The sequence below is a fragment of the Anoplopoma fimbria genome, chromosome 16 (assembly GCF_027596085.1).
Source record: "Anoplopoma fimbria isolate UVic2021 breed Golden Eagle Sablefish chromosome 16, Afim_UVic_2022, whole genome shotgun sequence".
In the NCBI taxonomy this organism is placed as follows: Eukaryota; Metazoa; Chordata; class Actinopteri; order Perciformes; family Anoplopomatidae; genus Anoplopoma; species Anoplopoma fimbria.
In genome coordinates, this window is record NC_072464.1 from 3,091,522 (window position 1) to 3,112,013 (window position 20,492).

Here is a 20,492-nt window from a genome sequence, read left to right on the forward strand (position 1 = left end):
CAGTGACCTTTGACCATGAAATTATAATCAGTTCATTCTTTTTGTTCCAATTGGACATTTGCACAAAATTTGAAAAAATCCCCTCCTGAGATATGGTGTTCATCAGAATTGTTCAGACGGACAGACAACAGAAAATACAACACCTCGCTTATTGCTGGAATGTGAAACTTACTATGACACCACGTTCTATCAGGCATTATAAACTATTACTTAATACGTTATAATCTGCTCATAGCATGTGCAATTAAAGTTATCACTGTTATAATGCATTATAAGTAAAAATAAATTGGATGTTTTCTTGCAGGGATCAAATATTTTACAACAACAACCACTTAAAATAAATTATAATCTCATTAGAATTCATTATAACAGTGAATTATAGTGCGTTATACAAAGGTTATAATGTATAACAACAATGGTAATAATAATAAACTCTGATCCTTCTGACCAGCAATTATGAAGTATTACAATCTTTGACCTATAAGTCATTATAGAATTATTAATTATTAATCGATTAGTCAAATGACAGATACCTAATGAGCAACTAATGTGTATCATCCATTTATTGTTTAAGTCATTTTTAAACAAACATTTCCTAGTTGGAGCTTCTCAAGTATGAGCATTTGCTGTTTGGTGCTTTTTTTTTTAACTTCTTGACCAACAATTTACCAATAAATCAAGAAAATAATCATTAGTTGCAGCCCTAAAGCAGCGTAAACTGAGCATACTCAGTGATGTCTGCCTGATACGCAGAGACTGATAATCCAGCTGCCAAAAGATTTCAGAGTAATATATGATAAAAGAACAAGTCACCAAGTGCAAAGGTTGTTTTATGTATTATCAATAGTGTTTGGCTTTTGGACACACAGACATGTCTAATAGCAGGACACATTCTTTGTAGCTGATTATAAAGATTAAATAATACCAGCCTTATACTTTAATATTTGTTTATTCATTAAAGATAAAATGGTTGCTACCAGAAAGAAAAGATAGAACAGTGCAGACATAAAGTGAATACTCTCTTAGTTCATAAGATTGTCTTGTTGGAGTCTTGCAAAGATCTTGTTTTGACAAATGTAATTTCACTGTAATAGCATAAAGTGGTGTAAAGTGTGCAAAACCAACCTGAAAAGTTGTCGTCTTCGTGGTGAACCCTCTGTGCTGAGAAAATAACTGTGAAGAAAAAACATGAACGAGACGCTCAAACATAATTAATTGTCTCTTTCTTTCAGTTGAATTCATAGATGTGATTAGCAAACCACACTTTTTTTTACAATATGAGCATGGTATCCATGGTGAAATGAGGAGAAAATAATGCAATTTAGTGTTCAGTGTCTCGAATGACACATCAGTGGACAGATGGTGAATAATCAGAGAACCTCGCTTATTATGTGTGATTTTTTTTTTATTCTAAGAAATGTATGCAGACTTACAGGTTTTCAGTGTTCTCGTCATAGGAAATTATCTTGGTCACCTCCCAGTTCCCTGATGTTAGATGTCGGACTTCATTTTGATCTGCTCTGAACTGAGAGAAACAAAAGAAAATGAGTACAAGTCATTTGTATTAACATCTTACATTTTCATTGTATGCTGTTGATTTTAAACTGTTCAGACAATCAGCATCAAAGCCTAATGTAGGGGTTAAATGATGGTCTATTGGAATGTCTACCAGTCAACAGTCTCTTATAGTCATGTGAATAATGACATTCTTCCGTCTCTGGCAGAGGTGGAAGTAAGCGAGTAACAAAGCGAGTAATATACGTCTTTCACACCTTGCATTAGAATGTATTTTGGGTAATCAGATTGCAATCGGATTGTGCCTAAACCATATGAAAGCACAGGTGTAAATGCACACAAAACTAATTTATGACGGACTGTGATCGGAACCGCAAAACCACCTCCTGAGGCAGTCAGGGAAGCATTGTGACCACTTTGAACGCAAGTGTAAATGCAAATGGATTTTTTTAATCCACATAGAACAACGTGGGTGCAGCCTCGAGTTGGTATCTGAAGGGAATTGGAGTGAGCCAGGGTGTGAAATACCGAGGCATGGGTAGAAGCCCTTAACATTGTGATACCGATGATCCAAGGCACCCTTTAGCCTCTGTATAAAAATGCACCAGGCTTTTAACTAATTCCAATGTAACCACATCAGCATCATTATTAGATGCTCAGAGTGCCACCATCAGACTCTAACTAACATTCATCATCCAGTCCACACCATCATCCAGTCTTCCAAGGACACCGATGGCAAGCCTTGGAGAACAACGGGTAGTATTAAGAGCTCAATACTGACGTTATGTCATGGGGTGTTGTATCACTGAGTGACATAACGTTGGGTCTGTTGCTTGCATTATGTTATGAGTGTACTTAGTTCAAGCCAAACCATGATGTTCTTCCTAACCCTAACTTAGCTGTTTAGTTGCGTAAGTCTAGTCGGCAACATTTCACACGGTTAACTTTATGTCATGAAGTTAACCATGACCGTTTCAAAACATTAACCACACGAGAAGCTTGAAGATACTACGCAGAATGCTGCCGATGTGGCAAAATATGAAGGAAGTGGCCATTAGCAAGTTAGCGAGCAAAAGTACTAGCAAGTAAGCAGCAAGAAGGCTTGTTAAAAAATGTATAGTCGAGTCTCTCGTGGGTCGAGTCAAGATGAGTTTGCTTTCAATTTGGTCCAACGAAAGTTTACAAGCAAAACTTAGCAATTAATATCGCAGCTGAGCTATTTAATGTTGGCTAAGCAAATGGTGGAGAACAGCCATGGCTAATGGGAATCAGGAATTCACTCTCATCGGATCCCACTGGAGAAGCACATTAACACCAGGTGTAAATGTAACCAGGTTAAATCATAACAAGATAGAGAAGACACATTTTATTGCAACGTGTAAAGGGAGTCATAGATATGAATTGACCTCATACAGAGTGGATGATTGCAAAAAGATACAAAGTCAGAACAGGAGAACCAGATTGAGTTGAAAATGTTTGCTTTTCTGTTTTTGCTGTTTTTTTGTCCAGAGGGTTTTTGAATAAATAGATGTGCCGCAAGAAGACTTACAAACACGCTCCACACCAGACTGGACAAACCAGGGGAAAAAGACTTGCATACAGCCTGAACACACCTTTAGGAAAGAGGCTGGTGGATGGTAAGGCATGCAAAACTGTCCTCAAGAGACACTCAAAAAAAGAGTAACTAATATTAAAATATTGGTTGTTGTCTGTTGTTTGAAACCTCTATATTTTGTGTTCTATGTGCTAATGCTACGTATCTCCCATTGATTTGTAACCTAAGAGAGGTACTTCTCCTGGTTAACTAAAGTTATATACTATTATAAAATCTTTACTGAATGGATGGATGAACACAGTGTGACTTTGACACTGGAGACCCCAGTTAACACCCCAGCTTGTCTTGACCACAATCTAACCTTAACCTTTCACCCTGACCAAACCATAACCTCAGCCAAAACCTTAACCATAGAGGTGGTAGGTCTGAAAACTCGTTTAAATATCCCTGTTCACCTCTACTAACATTACTAAAATCCAACATGCAACTTTTTTTCGGATACGGATGGGGACGTTTTAGTGTCTTTGTTGATTAGAACATGCTCTCTTTATTGGGCCTATGCTGTTTGGTAGGAAAGTATCATCAATCACTTGCAAGAAGTTTGTGATTTATGGCAACATTTCAATTAACAGCTCAACAGCAGCATGACAAAAAGGGCTGCTGTGAGTAATTTCCTCAATTTTGGATTAAACTTTTTGAGACTATCCCCTTGGCTGCACATTACATTTAAGAGCTCTATTAAAGCTGTGGAAACAAACAACATCCATCCTTTGGTCGTAAAAACTGTGGCCTATACGCTGCATCGACTTAAGATGAAGTGACTTTAAACTGGGCCTTCACCTGTGTGGTGAACATGGCGATGTGATGAAACTCTCCACGTCCTCCTTGTTTGACTGGGACAGTCAGGAAGAATCTGCTGCCATCTTTGGAGAACACCGGTTCTTGGTTCTGCAGAAAGCAAAGACACATGGTAAATGGTAAATGGACTGTACTTGTATAGCGCTTTTCTAGTCTTCCGACCACTCAAAGCGCTTTTACATTACTAATCATTCACCCATTCACACCCATTCATACACTGATGACAGGAGCTACCATGCAAGGTGCCACCTGACCATCAGGACCCTAACTAACATTCATACACATACATACACCGCAGGAACAGCCTGCGGGAGCAATTTTGGGGTTAAGTGTCTTGCCCAAGGACACATCGACATGGACTGCCGGAGCCAGGGATCAAACCGCCGATCCTCTGATTGGGGGACGACCCTGCTCTCCACTGAGCCACAGCCGCCCAAGTCTTTTGGGGTTAAGTGTCTTGCCCAAGGACACATCATCAATCAGCTTGGTCAACAAAACAACACAGTCCTATTTAAGGCCTGGTAAATGGTGAATGGTAAAGGGACTGAGCTTGTATTGCGCTTTTTCTTAACAAGAACCCGATTTTTGAAACATTTGTAATTTCGTTTTTTGGTTGTAAAAAGACATGAATCGTCATTAGTACACTGTTTCAGAGGCTTTCTTTCTTTACAACTGACATCAACAGCATGAAAAAGTGCATTAAAATGAGGACATGACGTGCAAATGACCTCTACAGTCAAACCACTTTTTCAGAAAGAAAGTATGAATAAATGTCTATTTTGCTATTGTCCAGATTGCTCTAATTGTGGGTGAAGCCTTTTACAGGAAGGGAATTATGTAGTTAGTATGATCAGCAGAGACAAAAGTGCACCATTTACCACTACCCTGAAACTCTACAGCTGTACTGCACTGATTTTACACATCAACATCCATTTAGTCATCATGGGGAGGACGGCTCAGCCTGTGAAATAACTGTATAATGATGCCATAGTGATGTCATCAGGGTAATCTGGGATTGGGTTTTTGGGAGTTGTAGTTTATCACAAAGATTGTGTTACAAACTGTTGGTATGAGGTTTGACAGACTATTACAAGGCAGTGAGGGTTAAACAAAAAAACAGTAAAGTTGCATTATGGGAAATTTAGGATCCAGATTTTTAGGAGCTTTAGTCATATTAGGTACTAGAAGTCAGGAGGTCTCGATGTCTGGTGCATCAATTTTGATCATTATTTTATTTCAACTCTTGTGAGTCCTACTGTCTGGTTAACACTGCTAGCTCCGTCAGCAGTGTTGCCCGTAATTTGTCTGTAAGTACCGTTAGCATTGTTAGCTGTGAACATGTTGAGAGCCGCGTAGAGGCAATGGATACGCTCTGAATTCCATATTGAGCATCCTTGAGATTTTGATAACCTATAATGAGCATATAGATGATATGCTGCTTTAAATTAAATTATCTCAATATAAACAAACCACTTAGATTAGCTCCACCTGGAGCAGATACAAGCTGGTTAGACAATAATAAACCTATACCAATAATCTGCTAATATTTATTATATCAGTTACAGGGGCTAACCTGCAGAGATAATGAGTATTTTCCCTTTTTATGTTTTAAGTAAATTCCATTGATAACACTCACATACTTTTACTTAAATAACATTTTGAATGTAGGACTTTTACTTGAAGATCCTTTTTGTTGTGGTATCGCTACTTTTTCTCAAGTAAACCTATGAATACTTTTAACACAACTAATCTTGGCCAACAAAAAAATCATAGCTCTGGACATTTTTCGATACACTGATTAAATACTTAAATTAGCACATATACATACTGTGCATCGAGGCCATGCTTGACAAAGTGGTTTACATTCAATTTAAATGTGTGACCCCCACACTGAAAAAATATCTCACTCAGAGAAACAAACACATTCTGTCTCAAATGGAGAGAGTTTACCCAGGATAAGACTTTGGCTTTCAAGAAAATCTTACGTAAATAATCTGTTAAGCAAAGGCCCTCCCTCTGCACCGACACAACTTCACAGTCCGTAAATGAGCATCTTGCAGATTAACCACCGAAACAAAGACAAGCAGCTCCGCGTGCCAAGATTCACAAGTGGTTAAATCTCCCGGCGCTACAGCCAAACATGTACGGCTGCAGGGCTGTATGATCCGCATCCTGCCAGGAATGTTCTCTCCTCTGCCTCCGTCTCTCTGCTTCACGAGCAAAGCTAAAGAAAAAAGGTCAAAACTAAAGCCTACACTAGACCGCACTCTCTTTGGAAAAGAAATACATACATAGAGCCCTATCTAAATGGAACTAATATTACAGTGCCATGTTTTAACCTGGATTTTATTAGATGCCAAGGTTATTAAATGTTCATGGCTCTGTTGACATTACTACACAGGCAAAGAGGTTGATGATTAATTTAATCTACAGTGAAGTCATCCTTTTATGAAGTCCATTTTGACTAGAAAAGGTTATTTGAACGTTTTTTCTTACAGTGAAAACACTCTAAAAAGATCACTGTATGCTGCAATTTTGCACATTTCACGGATGAACTACACCAACCGAATTGAAACACTGATTTAAATTGCAGCTGCTTTGATTTTCAACTTGTCCTAATCCCCCTAAAGCACTTCATTATCTCCGAGGAAGGCTCTATTCTTTGCTCCTAAATCCTACAGGTGATAATGAAGTGGCGGGTCCCTGCTTCCAGAGTCTCTGCCTGCTGAAGAGAATAATTCGAGGGGCCCGACACTGAGTGCTTCATTGCCGCCACTCAACCTGTGTTTGAGTCATCGGGTGAGGGATTTGGGAGGATGACTAGGGCCTAGTGTGCAGACATGAGGTAGGAAATGGATGAGGTTTGTGGTATAATTTGAAAGATACTGAGATAGGAATGAATGACATTGAGTGAAATTATAGCAGTGGAGCACATGCTTTCAAAAAATATGAAGTACCAACCACGATAGACAGAACGTAGAGCACTTTACCTGCTTGGAAAGCCAGAGCTCGGAGCTTTCTTCATGTCTCTGAAAAATAGATGTAAAAAAAGAGCAAAATGTCAGTCTGCACTTAATTCACCCAGATCATCAAAATCCTCCCCTCCTTACAGCCTTCCTCTCCGGGTCTTGACTTACGCTTCTGCTTGGCACATAGAGGTTTTTAAATAGTGGACAATAGACGCAGATGCAGTTTAATCAAATTCCTTTTTACAAACTTTTTTGGAATAACACGTCAGTGGCATATTTTCCAGACAGAATCATCCGTCGTATAATGGACCTCATGTTATTTTGTAGTTTATTTGAACACGCCACCCGGGACGCCGTTCCCAGTCCGAGCCATCGTTTTCAACCAATACATGCATGACCCGGGAGCCAAAGTTTTGGCAGAGGAGGCCGGGGTGTCGGGTCCAAGCCTGAGCTAAGCTGCCTCTTGGCTGGGAGGCATATTTGTTTGTGCAAATCACACCAAATCAGGAAAAAGCAGAGCTGGAGAGCGAGTCCAACAGTTCAACTGCCGGTTTAACACTGCTCTGTGACGTCCAAGTATGGAGAGGACATGGATGAGTTCACTGCTGAGGTTTTCTTCAAATAATGATCAGTTTAACAGTTAGGTCTTTCCACAAAGTGGCACCAGTGGAGTTCATCCACATCTCCTCGTAACCAAGGGTGTTAGTGACTTTGGACAACTCTCGGTTAGTTAAAGATGGACTGTAGCTTTGGAATATGTTAGAGCTGGTCAGTCACAAAAACCCTCGAACTCTTTCTATTGTCTCTCCAATGTTCTGTTTATTCCTCCCTGGCATTGTGTTCTCAGGACTCTTCCAGCGTACACACATAACTGACAGCTTAGAGGACTGAGGGGAGGTAATAGCAAAATTGTCAAGTGTGTTAATGATTAGAATCACTGACTCGACCAGCACCTATTGTTTTATCATGTAAGAGAAACATGCCATGATTTATAAGAACAGTGCATTATTCATAAACTACTTCGGAATAATTTTTAATCGCCACCAACTCATTTCTCAAGGCACTTCCTTTTTATTTTCCCCTTATAATTACTTATCTGCATGTTTAAACACAAGACAGTCTCAGTGATAATTGTCACAAATTGTTCATTTTGTGACTTGTCCAAACAAAAGAGGCAAACAGCAGCAGAGATGCAAATACTACAGTACTAAGGAGAGTGTTGATGTTCCCAGGTTGTGATGGACAAGTCAATCCTATTGATGCTAGCATTACTACTCAAAACAAGACTTAGTATCTTGTACACTTGTACTTTCTGTCCAACACAAATAACAGATGCTGCTCTTCTCACTTAGATCCTCTTGAACTCACAGCCACATAGCAGATGGCAACCACTCAGTGAGGAAAATGATTTGAAATGACGAGCGCTCGTGAAAAAAAACCAACTAAAAAAGTGCTGTGGAACGAACACTGGTCTCTTGGAGAGGAGCAGGATCTCATGGCTCCGGTCCTATCAGAAAGCAGCTCATCGTTCTTTACTTATTACCTTATTATTTATTTTTATTCATAGGAGGCAGAAGCACCACAAAGTAGCCCGATATGTACAGTGTTACCTTGGAAATCAAATAGATATAATGAATCAAGAACTGTTACTAGGCTTGAACAATAATCAACCCTGCAAAGAGCACTCAGCTCAAGTTTGACATGAAGCAAATGTGGGGCATTACGTTGCATTCTAAGCCTTTCTTAAGGCAATAGATTCCCAGATTAGATGATTACTTTGCCAACGTAAACGCAAAGTTTTCTTTTCTACCCAAGGACACACTTCCTTTTCTCTTTTTCTTTTACACACAGACACACGTTCACAAACAGATACACACCGTGACACAGGCTCCAGTGGTGGTGTCACACACAGTCAGGATGGAGATGTTCTGGGCCCGGTTCAACCACCTGACCGAGGTCTTGGTCTTGCTGATCCACTTCACCATGGTCACATAATGTTCCCTATAAAAAAACATTTTTTTTATAGGGATTCTGGTTCGTCATGTATCTGGCATTAATAAAATCACATCACGTAACTAGGTAATATACTAAATTTAATATGTAGACGTTGACTTTGTTTTTCTCACAGGACACAAAGGTCTCCTGAGTGAAAGTCCTATGTTTTTTTTAAACCCATCCGACATTCCCACCCACCACCCTCACACTTTGTCACTCTTTATACATCCTCTGTTGCTCTGACCATCTACTAATGACAAGCATGGGTTAACATTGGAGTTAGTGGAATGCCCTCATGCTAAAAGGTGCTGCAGTAAGTGGGTATCAGAGGCCTAGGGCCACTGACCAAGCATCAGTATTTGAGTCGGGAGTGAGGTAACATTCCTGCGGATGAAAGTGAGTTGGGGATTGAACCAATTTCCCAGCAGCCCGGTCCTTAAAACCCTACTACACAAATGGTGTTTCAAGATGTGTCAGATGTAATACATTACATTCTTTTTAACATACATTCAGTGATGCAGTCTCATAAAACCCGATGGTTAACGTGAAGTTTCTAAAATATGTTGGAATGACAAATGCAGCTGCATGCATTGTGAAATAATAAAATAATAGACCCATGCAGGCTGGCATTTGTTGGTCAGGGTTTGTCCTTTAGTTGTTTCCCCACACAAAGTACAAGTTACTGTAACTGCAATGCAGGGGCACTGTAAGCTGCAGTGCTTTCCCCTAATTATAGATGCAGAGTGTCTAGTGAGCAAAATTGATCACGTGAGAAAAATGTCAAACACCTCCTCTTTCCAGCAGCGACTGCGGCTGTTGCAAAAGTTCTCGACAAAAAGAAAGCAGCTCCCCTTACCGTAGCTTGAGCGTCTCTGGAGGCATGAGCTCCAGCGTGTGCGTCGGCCCGTAGAGGTTGACTACGTAGAGCTTCACCACTGGGTTGGGTTGGCCAGCCTGTATGCAAAACCAACAGTCCAGACTTTAGATGAAAGCCTCACATCATCAAACTCTCCACGCAGCACTTTCCAAAATGGCAAGCGTGACTTATAAAGTGCTTTGTGATTTGGAATGAATAATTCAATGAGAACATCCCTTTAAAAAACTCTTTAAAATGCACATCCAGTTAGACGACCATGCACGTGTAGTTATGCAGGAACTGTTCGGAGTATTGTGTGAAGACTTGAACAGCACACATAAACATAAGATGCATTAGAAAAAAACACTTCACTTGCAGCATTTGCATTTTTCTATTTCACTATACCTGCAACAAATCATACTCTGATTTCCTGTGTTTTCCTCAAAATAAGACCCGATAGAAAGGTCTACAGAAAACAACAGGCGTCGCTTTCAATCAAAGATGGGCAAAGCTATTGTAGCTGGCCAACTACTTTGTGTGTTATATGTGTGTGATCACTACAGTGCGTGGCTTCTGTTCAAGCAAGGCTGCTGTCAGTGGGGGAAGACGGTTCCCTTCTCTTTGACAGTGGACAGTCTCCCTGTATGACGGATCACTGGTGGATAGAGGCACAGACTCTGGGAGACACAACCTGTTTTCTTTTGGGCTCGCTGTTATCAAACTGGCCTAAAAATGTAAAACTGAGATATGAAAGTGTTACAATTCAGGGAATAAGAGAGTGAATCCACTTGAATCACAAATATTGCAGTTAGTGCAATAGCCTGTGTTCCCATAAATAATATTTCATACTGGCCTTCTTCAGGGGTAATTGCTTTTGAATTGTTCTATGAATATATTTTATAGAAAGACAACTGAGGAGACAAAAATAGTGAAAGACATTTTAAAATACCTTAACAGGCCTGTATAGTTAACTTAGAAAGGATCAAGAGCACAATTTCATCAAAATAACGTTTGTGTCTGCCTAGATACAGTCTGCAGATGCAAAAAGGAGCATAATCTGGCACATTACATCTCTCTTCTTTGTATGACATTAGTCCTTTTTGTACATGTCCCTGACAAATACATGTAATAAACAAAATTCAACTTTTTGGGACATACGTCCTTGATGGGAAAGCAGCCAAAGGTTATAATTAACTCTAATAAAGTGAAAACACACTGAAAGGGTTAGTTCTAAGATGAAAATGCGGAAAACTCCCAGATAGGACAACACCATGCTAGTGACCTGTCAATCACAAGGTAGCCCCGCCCTTAAACATACCCTGCTTCATGGTCTATTTGACTCTAAATGGACCATCGTTTACTAAATGAACATCATGCTGTATTGAAGAATACTTAAACTAGAGATTGAGACCAGAAACTAATGTTTACAATGATTACTGAGGGAATAAATCAAGTGAGATGTAGAGTCATTTTCCCATAGACTTCTAATTGTCCAAAATGGCACCACCTCAACATGTGTGAAATTAGTCTTAATTGGCACATATATATTCTTGGGTATGGTCAAAAATGTGTTTTGTGACACATTGACCTTTGACGCCTAGTACGTACGGAATAGAATGATATCAATATTCTCATCACATTCTTGAAAATTTAGCAAACAACAGTATGTCTTAAATAGGTGGCAAAAGATATGTTTAGTCACATTTACTGGAGTCATTGCTAACGGTCATGTAACTGTGCAGTGATATTGTGACATGTGTGTCTTCTAAATAATGTTTACCTTGGGGTATGGGTATTGCTTTCCTTTGGGGTATGTCATGCCAGTAAAGCGAGGCAGAGCCATGTTGGGCACCAGGCTGTCATTGAGGACCAGGAAGGCCAACCTCTCTCCGTCAGGTGACCACCAGTGGGCCACGTGGGTCTGAAGGATCTCCTCTGTTTAGGAGAAAACACATCATGAGCTGCATTGTTGCATCAAATTCGATCTTGACATTTAAGGATCCGAAAGAGTATTATCGTCATGAAACACAAAACGGCTCAACATATGATCTTTCAATAGGTGCATAAAGACACGGTATGAAGGAGTTTTGTGGCATCCAGCCTTGAGGTTGCAGATTGCAGCCAACTGAATACCTCGACATTTACTTTCCAAGTGCTTAGGAGAACCTCCGGTGGCCTTCGGGTACTTTAGCGCCACCGAATTTTAAGCTGCCACTTCAACGTAAAAATGTAAAAAATACTCTCTGTGGTTTGTCTGTTCTGGGCTACTGTAGAAACATGGCGGTGCAACATGGTGGACTCCGTTAAGAGGACCTGTTTCCTATGTGTATGACCAAAGCTAACTAGCTAAACTAATTATGTGCAGAATTTTGACGTGATTATAGCATTTTTTGTAACCACCACTGGAGGGCGCAGAAGTTGGAACCTCTACTTTCAGCAGCTTTAAATCACAACATACTTCAGCTGTGTACACTGTATGCTGACATTAGGACCAAATACTTTACTCCATGTGAATATTTATACATCTGTTATCCACATAACATTTGTTATTAATTATTACCTAACCCTAGCACTGAGGTTGAATTGTAGATGAGCTCAGGTTAAAATGTTATACAATAAAGTCGATTAATTGCACTAAAAACATTAAACTCCATCAAATAATTATTCATCTGTGTTAACATTTTGAATGTTGTGATAACAAAGACTATTTGTATTAATGTAAATCTTTTGGTATGACTTCAACAACATCTTTAACATGTCAACAACATTCAGCTGATGACTGATCTGTGTCACTTTGGTAATAAAGTAGGTCACTGTTTATATATCCCATTGATTTCAAGAGATAATAAATGTTTAAATGTTTTCTTGTTGTCATTTGATAGAAAATCCAGTCTTATGTACTCCTTAATAGGTATACAAAAAAACGCTCTTCAACAAACGGAAGACAGAAGGGGAAACAAAAATGCTAAAATGACAAAAGAGGTATTAAATGAAGTTCTAATTTGGGGGTCATTCATCGCTGATTGCTACATTATTAAAGTTAAAAAATATCATTAAGAGTAAGAAGGTAAACAAGAAGAGATGGTAAAGTCAGTGCGGTCGCCTGCCTTTTTATTAGATTTACATAATATTATTTTCTCAGGAGAGATCGGCAAGAGTGGCTAAGTGCATGTAGCGTTTGTTTACTTAAAGCACATAAAACCACTCCTCACACAGGTGGGGAGATTTCTGCATGAGAACAAACATTATGAATATTTAATCACTGCCTTTTATAAGGTAATGTTTCTCAACATTTACAGTTTAATGAGACAGTCTGCCAACACTTTGAAAATGAAGTCAGATATTATCATCAGTGTAGCACAGTGGAAATGCCGTTTACCCACACGTCTCTTTATCGACATTAAGTTTCTGTTTGTTGAGATTCTGTCAATTCATCAAACACTTACCAGAAAAAAGGTCTTGACTGCCCTTTACAGCTAGTTTTGTCCTTAGACTGTATGCAAAGGTGACATGTACCTTCATAGAGCCAGTCAGCGATCCCATTGAAGACGATCCCCTCCTTCCCTGAGGATGTCAGCCGGAGGGAGTTGCTCTTGACATCTGATTGGTAGTAGATGTTATTTTCAAATATGTATATCTGTGGAGAGGAAGCACACAGCCACCAATTAAATCACATGGTAAAGAATGGGCCGGTGAGAAACAGGAGCACTGCTGCATGGCTGCAAAAGTTACAGATGTAAGGCTTCACAACTTTAACACTGGATGAACAACTATTGTTTAAAATACACACATCATTACTACTATCATCACTCCAACTACTCCAACTATGGAGAGAGTATAATCAGACATTTGAGGTTGTCTTGCTGCAGGTTTGATCAAATTATAGAAGAGTTTCAGAAATCTGGGCCTGGGGTGATATAATGATGTTTTTATATTCAATCCCACAAACACAGTGAGATCATTGATGACATTGCTTTCAGTCAAAACAGTTGTTAAACTGAAACTGAAAAAGTAACACACGCTTTCCCCAGGAAAGGCAATTCAGTAAACCCTTACCTAAAACCTTTAGCCCGGCCATGATGGCCACATAACAAGTAAAACAATGGCACTTCTACTCGGTCTTATTCAAGTCAAGTTTGAACACATATACATGAAAAATATATTTTAGGATTAAGTGTAGCTTACACTCTCTGATATATCTGATACAAGTGACCCCGTAACAACAAAACATCCATATATCTGCTTACAAAATCATAGAAGAAAATCCTTATCCTTATAACTCCAGAACTTGCCCGAGAATCATGTTGTTTTTCAGTTTTCACCAGTGTAAAAGTCATACAGTGATAACGGTCTGCACATCTATGGTGAAATTGCAAACAGGAACTGTTATTAGCCAATTCTGCATACTTTTAACGAGTCTATTTGCCAAAGTCAACAAATATTGGCTAAAGAAGGGGGCTCGAGTTGTAGCACACATTGGTACTCCCTGAATCCATGGCAACACTATACTTCCTGTTTGCACTGGGGGCTGTATTTGTCTCGATCTTATCTGGGGGCCCACAGTGTCAGACCCCCTGATATGCATTCACAAATGATCAAAGATATTAACACAACACCTAATTAGAAAACTGGATGTATGGACGCATCCTAATGACAATACACAAAATTCCAAAAGAATTGCTAGGAGGCTCACTTACAGACTCTGACAAAACACACACGTTATATCATTGTTTCTAAAGACGCGCTTCTGGCTAATGATGCTGCTAATGCTACTCGAGAGCTGAGCCTTCACATCTGTCTAACAGCTCCACCTCCTTATCACCATAATGACTTCCTAATGGAGTCGTGTTTGATTTATGCTCAAATATTACACGCTGGAATTTGCAAATATGGACAAAGCTGCTCTTCTGTGCTTTTGCATTTTTTTTGCTGTCAACGAAAAAGCCTCCCCATCTGTCTGGTGTAGATAAATAAACAGAAAAAAGGTATGATGGGAGAAAATTTGCATCTAATTAAGTTCCCACAAAAATGGAGGTATATTATGAGTAGAGCGGGGAATTCTGAATCACAAGCGCGTGGCACTAAAACCATTTTGTGCGTGTCCTCGCAGTTCAAATGCACATTAACACGGCCTTGCTGGTTTTATTTGTATTATTCTGTAGAAATTCGGATGTTAGATAAGACCCGCAATAAATATGCTGGAGCTGAAGGCTACTTTATGAACAAACGATTTTCTGTCCTGGACACTTTAATTACATAATGAAAGGAAAGCAACCGCATGTGTGCTTACTGCTGATTCAATGTGTTGTCATTATATGGTTGGTAATTGCCAGCCCATCGGCCAGGAATAAATGTTGGCCTTGTCCATTTCTGCAAAAACAGATGCTATGAATGTGGATGTAAGAGTCAGTGTCACATTGTTACATTAGTATTTTAACACAAACCATGATCTTTTTATGTTAATCCATTAATATCGCAGCAAACAACTATTATCAATGTAAAGATATCGTGGTGTAAAATCTTCCTGAGGATGTTAATCAGAGCATTAATATCGCAGCAAACAACTATTATCAATGTAAAGATATCGTGGTGTAAAATCTTCCTGAGGACAGCATAAAGTCACCCTCCGGTGTGAACTGGATGTGTGAATGTTGTTGAGTGATGTGCACCTTGATGGTAGCCTGTGTGTGTGTGTGATATGTGTGTACTACTGACTGTGTCGTGTAAAAGCGTGTGTAAATGACTGTAATGTAATGTAGTGTGTGTGTGTTGTAATTTTAACTTTTCTGAACTTTCTTCATATAGGCGAGCCGGCTGAGAGTTCATTTTTAGTGCATGTGAGCGTGCCCCACCAGCTAACTCCACCCCGCTCAGCACTGCACTCATACAGCGGTTACAGCTGATCACGCCTTCTGGACCGCTGACTCTCTAGAGGTATTGTAGCGCCCACCCAAATCAGGTATTCACTGTTCGCTCTGCCAGCACTGATACCATCATTTGCAGTGTTAGCACAGTTAGCGTTGTTAGCTGCGAGCAGCCGGTGCTGCAGTAGACATGTTGAGTGCCGTGTGTAGGCTATCCCTCAGTCATTAATATGCTATGAGTTCCTATTGAGCACCATTAACCAAGCAGTTTTGTTGCCTAACCCTAACCTCATCATTTCACAAGGTGACATTGTGCGTTTTCAAGCGAGATACAAGCCTTGGATGAAACGTATTAAAGAAAAAATATTTTCAATTCAGAAAGCATCAACATTCAACGAATCCGTGGTTTTCCGACCACTAGGTTGTTTTTGAAGTAAAAAACGAGGCACAGTTACCTTGAAACCATTTCTTGTAATTACTTATTGCAAGCTTTAGCAAATATCAGACACAAATAACTGGTGTGTTCTCACCAGTTGTTGGCCTTGCACTCCCCAGGCGGCATACTGCAGAACCGAGTTCACCACCTCAGGAGGGTCCAGCTCCCAGACCTCCCTAAAAGAAAAGACAACAAGCATGACATCATAAACATCTAATGTTTTTTCTAAGCAAAAATCAAAAAGTTCTGAAATGTGAGAATTGACATCTTACATCCTAATAAATTGATTATGTTTCAGTTTTTGACTGTTAGACAGAAAAAACTGTTATCTGATGTTTTATAGACCAAAAGATTAATGAATTAATAATTGGCAGAATAATCTATAACGACAAAAGGTAGTTGCAGCCTTGAAATACACATACAACTATGACCTGTTATATAAACACAGCAAGGCCTTCTAATACTAGCTAAGACCTTATATTAAAATAAAGTTGGTTGAAGCTACTAAGTATATAAAAATGCTACTAAGTATATAAAAAGAAAATTTGTGCCAGTTTTCCCTGTGATATAGCACACGCTGTGTCAGTTACTCTTGGTCCAAAAAAACAATGAGGCTGCAAATTCAAATCTGCCCAAGTTGGCGACAGACCCAGAGTCTGATGGCAGCAGGCAGATGACCAAGATAAAAAGAACATGATGGAGTGATGCCCCACGGTGGCACAATATCTGAGGAATCTATCACAAAGCTTTATAAAATAACAGTTGTGTTTGAAAAGGCAAATCCCATCAGCCAAACAAAGTTTTAATCCTCTCTGATTAGTAGTGGGAATCCTGCCCGTCACCGCGACTGACGGGACCGGCAGGATGTCTGAATCTCAGCTTGTCTGGGATCAGCGCTTTTGACAGCAATTTTTGACACGATGTTCTGAAGATCAACCTGAAATTCAGCAGGAAACTACCGACTGTAGGCTCATCTACTGGTAGTCATAACTGTACATGCATTTCTTTAACATTGCTGAAGTGCACAAGCCGTATGATCCAAAACGTTGCAGTCACATACACTATGGTCACATTATGTGAAAATGCATTAGGTTTACAGCAAATTAACCGCCATTATCTTCGTAATCAATTTTCAAAATAGCACTAACTGAGGGCACTTCCCCAAAGAAGACATTTTCAAACTGTAATGTGCATTGAAAATAAATGTCCATACATCAACTTTCAAAATCATAGTAAGTAAAACACTCCCTACAACTGAAGATCTTGCCTGAGAATCATCATGTTTTATTCAGAATCTCAGTAGTCTGAGTAATCCAGTAAAAGTTACATTGATGTACATTAAAAAAGGAAACTGCTAATGGCTTATTAAGCACGAGTCTCAGAATGGTTTCCATTTACTAAATTGTATGTTGGGGAAGTCACAGTTGTCTCAGTTTGTTTTTAGGACTGGCCCATAGTGTGATACTTTGAAAACCCTGCCATATAGTATAGATATTGTTACAATCCGTACCATTCAGAAACAAATTCATCCCACAAATGAATGTTTAAAACATCGATCCAATATGTGTCCCCCGTGCATGCAGGTGCATCCTGTAGGTCAGCTAGAACTGCTTTTTTTCTTGCAAGTTGCAACATGTGAACACCATACTTCATTGCACTTAGCTTTTACTGATAGTATATGTGTTGTACAGTTTTTGCAACCCTTGTTGTCTCGCTGATGAAAATGTTTCTTTTTTTCCACTTACCGCGTGTGAATGTTGTAGATACTGTAGGAGGCCATGTAGGAGTGGCGGTAAACCTGCAGCAAAACAAAGAAAGGCAGAGAGATGAAAAGATGACTGTCTGAACACATTAATGAGAGAAGCAGCGGTGTCACGGATAATGACATCATGTCAAAAAAAAATAAGGAGAAGGAAGAAGGCATCAGACAAAAAACAGACTGCTGGCTTTTCTCAGCAATAGAATCTGTAGACAATGCAATTTGCATGGGTGACAGCTGTGGGACGAGACATTTTAATTCCATCTGAGAAACCCATCATCGGATAGTGCCTCTGTGCTGAAAGACTGGCAGAGACGGAGAGAAAAAGAGAGGGAGAGAGAGAGAGAGAGGGAGACGGGGAGAGAGAGAGAGAGCCATTCAAAGTGACAGCGGGGTGCATGTAAAGCAGCACACACACACACACACACACACACACACACACACACACTGGAGAAGCTGTAGCTGACATGATAATAGACCTCTGACCATGGCTGGTGATGGGGCACAGAAACGGGCCATATTTTTGCATTTCATCAGGAGGTGATGACACTCATGTATTCAGCCCAGACACAAAGCAGGGGAATATATTACACGAGAAGATGTTGTACCGCTGATGTAAAAACTTGAGATACACTGGATGGACAATGGGGTAAACTGGGGCATAATTATGTGTCTATCATTAAAGTAACTGAAGAGTAGCCATGAGTAGAATGTGTACATTCAATGACAATGTTCTCTTTTTCTACTATCTGGTTTGCTCCAGTGCTGTTTCTCTAAACTATATCTATTGCAGGTAACACACTGACTATGAAGTAGCTCACACAACTACCACTTCAAAACGTCCAAATTATCTCTTTATTGGTGAGTTACAGAAACATAATTCCAAGGGATACTGGGACGTCTGTGCGGATCAGACAAGTTCTTCCATACCAAACTCTTATTTCTTTCTTTACAGGAGCATTCTCATGTTATACTGTTACTCCAAAGTGGGACTCACAATAGTGTCATTTATTCTCATCCTTCTATTCTGTATTTAGACCCAGGTCTCATTTAAATGACGACCGGCCCAAAGAGGCAGCAACATAAGGCAAGTCGATACAAGACGAAATATAACATAGATACATCTCAAACAATCTACAAAAATTACATCACAATATGTGCAATATATAAAAAAACAGTGTTCCCGTAGAATTTAATTCAGAAGCAGGTGCAGTGATCAAAGACTATGGTTTTGTAATGAGGGTAACGGAATGAGGGTGCAGAGTTTTAGCTCCTTTTGTTACTCAAATCCAGTAGCTTGGAGCAGCAAATTGGAATGAGAAACGGCCAAAATGACCATGTTAGTGAAACTGCTAGTGTAAATTGATGTTACTGTTGGAGAGGATGAGGAGTGAGTGGAGATATGTGATGTGTTTTTTAGAGAGCACCAAGGGGCCTTGTCCATGGAACAAAAGCCCTTTTCAATAAAGTTGGGCACACTTTAATTACTGTGAAATATGCATGAAGATCTTGGATTGAGCAGGAGAAGACATAAACAGTGATAGGGCCACAGATTGATGAATGAGCGGGGCTAAAACAGCGATAACAAGCAAACATGAGGGTGAGCGTAGGCAGAAGTTGATCTGACTCTGATGACTTTGGCAAATGATTGTTCTCCACACAGTAAGTGTACAAACCAGGTACGAACGCAGGCCGGCAACTTTAATCCAGAGCAGGACATTTGCTGTTGGGATATCTATCATTTATGTGTGAAAGTTTTGGCTGAAACTGTATCCATGACAAATCTTGACAGTTCATCACTTCAGTGCCATTGAACGAGAAAGGTGGCACATCCTCTGAGTGTGCTCTCAAGACTTAACTGCCCTAGTGAGACATGTGTAGCCTACCAAACAGGAACAGAGACCGGTCCGGGGGAAACAGCTATCAGCACCTTTTCATTTTACTGAGGCTGTTACCCCAAGAAGTATTGCCCACCCCAATGGCACAAATGAGAGCTTTTAGTGCTCCCTGGTACACCTTGAGGGGGGTCAGCCGCAGGTGTTGAGTTAATTTAGGACGTTACAGAAGCCTTTTTATTTCTTTTTTTGTGTATTGTGTCTGCTGGCAGCCTGATGCTGCCTCCCCAGGACATGACTGGACTTCCTGCTGTCCATCTCACAGACAGAGCTTATCACATGCCTTATGACATTTATTTTCCACAATGCCGGATAAATGTGCAAGAAAGAGGTTTAACCCCTTGTAGACTATTGTTGCGAATTCGCTTCAAACCGTTTCCGGTCTTAATGCAGCCGAATTATGCCTAATGTCGCTAATTTGCCTCATACCAAAATTTATATCTATCCATCCATCCATCCATCTTCCGTAACCGCTTATCCAGTTAAGGGTCGCGGGGTGCTGGAGCCGATCCCAGCTGTCAATGGGCGAAGGCAGGGTACACCCTGGACAGGTCTCCAGCCTATCACAGGGCTGACATATAGAGACAAACAACCACTCACACTCACATCCACACCTACGGGCAATTTCAGAGTCATCAATGCACCTAAGCTGCATGTCTTTGGACTGTGGGAGGAAGCCGGAGAACCCGGAGAGAACCCACGCTGACACAGGGAGAACATGCAAACTCCACACAGAAGGTTGTCTAGCCCGGGAATTGAACCCGGGCCCCTCTTGCTGTGAGGCGACAGT

At 40.1% G+C, this 20,492-nt stretch overlaps 1 protein-coding gene across 1 annotated transcript in view; it reads right to left on the reverse strand.

The window, feature by feature from the left end:
• The window catches only part of LOC129104213 (inactive dipeptidyl peptidase 10-like), a 113,070-nt gene that overhangs the window by 11,040 nt on the left and 81,538 nt on the right, over positions 1-20,492 (reverse strand). The window contains exons 6-15 of the mRNA XM_054614789.1: positions 17,794-17,846; positions 16,143-16,224; positions 13,265-13,385; positions 11,529-11,683; positions 9,749-9,846; positions 8,775-8,898; positions 6,919-6,957; positions 3,911-4,018; positions 1,434-1,525; positions 1,126-1,173 (exon numbers count right to left, since the gene is read on the reverse strand). Of these exons, the coding sequence (XP_054470764.1) occupies positions 1,126-1,173; positions 1,434-1,525; positions 3,911-4,018; positions 6,919-6,957; positions 8,775-8,898; positions 9,749-9,846; positions 11,529-11,683; positions 13,265-13,385; positions 16,143-16,224; positions 17,794-17,846 (920 nt within the window). The remainder of the gene's footprint in view (positions 1-1,125; positions 1,174-1,433; positions 1,526-3,910; positions 4,019-6,918; positions 6,958-8,774; positions 8,899-9,748; positions 9,847-11,528; positions 11,684-13,264; positions 13,386-16,142; positions 16,225-17,793; positions 17,847-20,492) is intronic.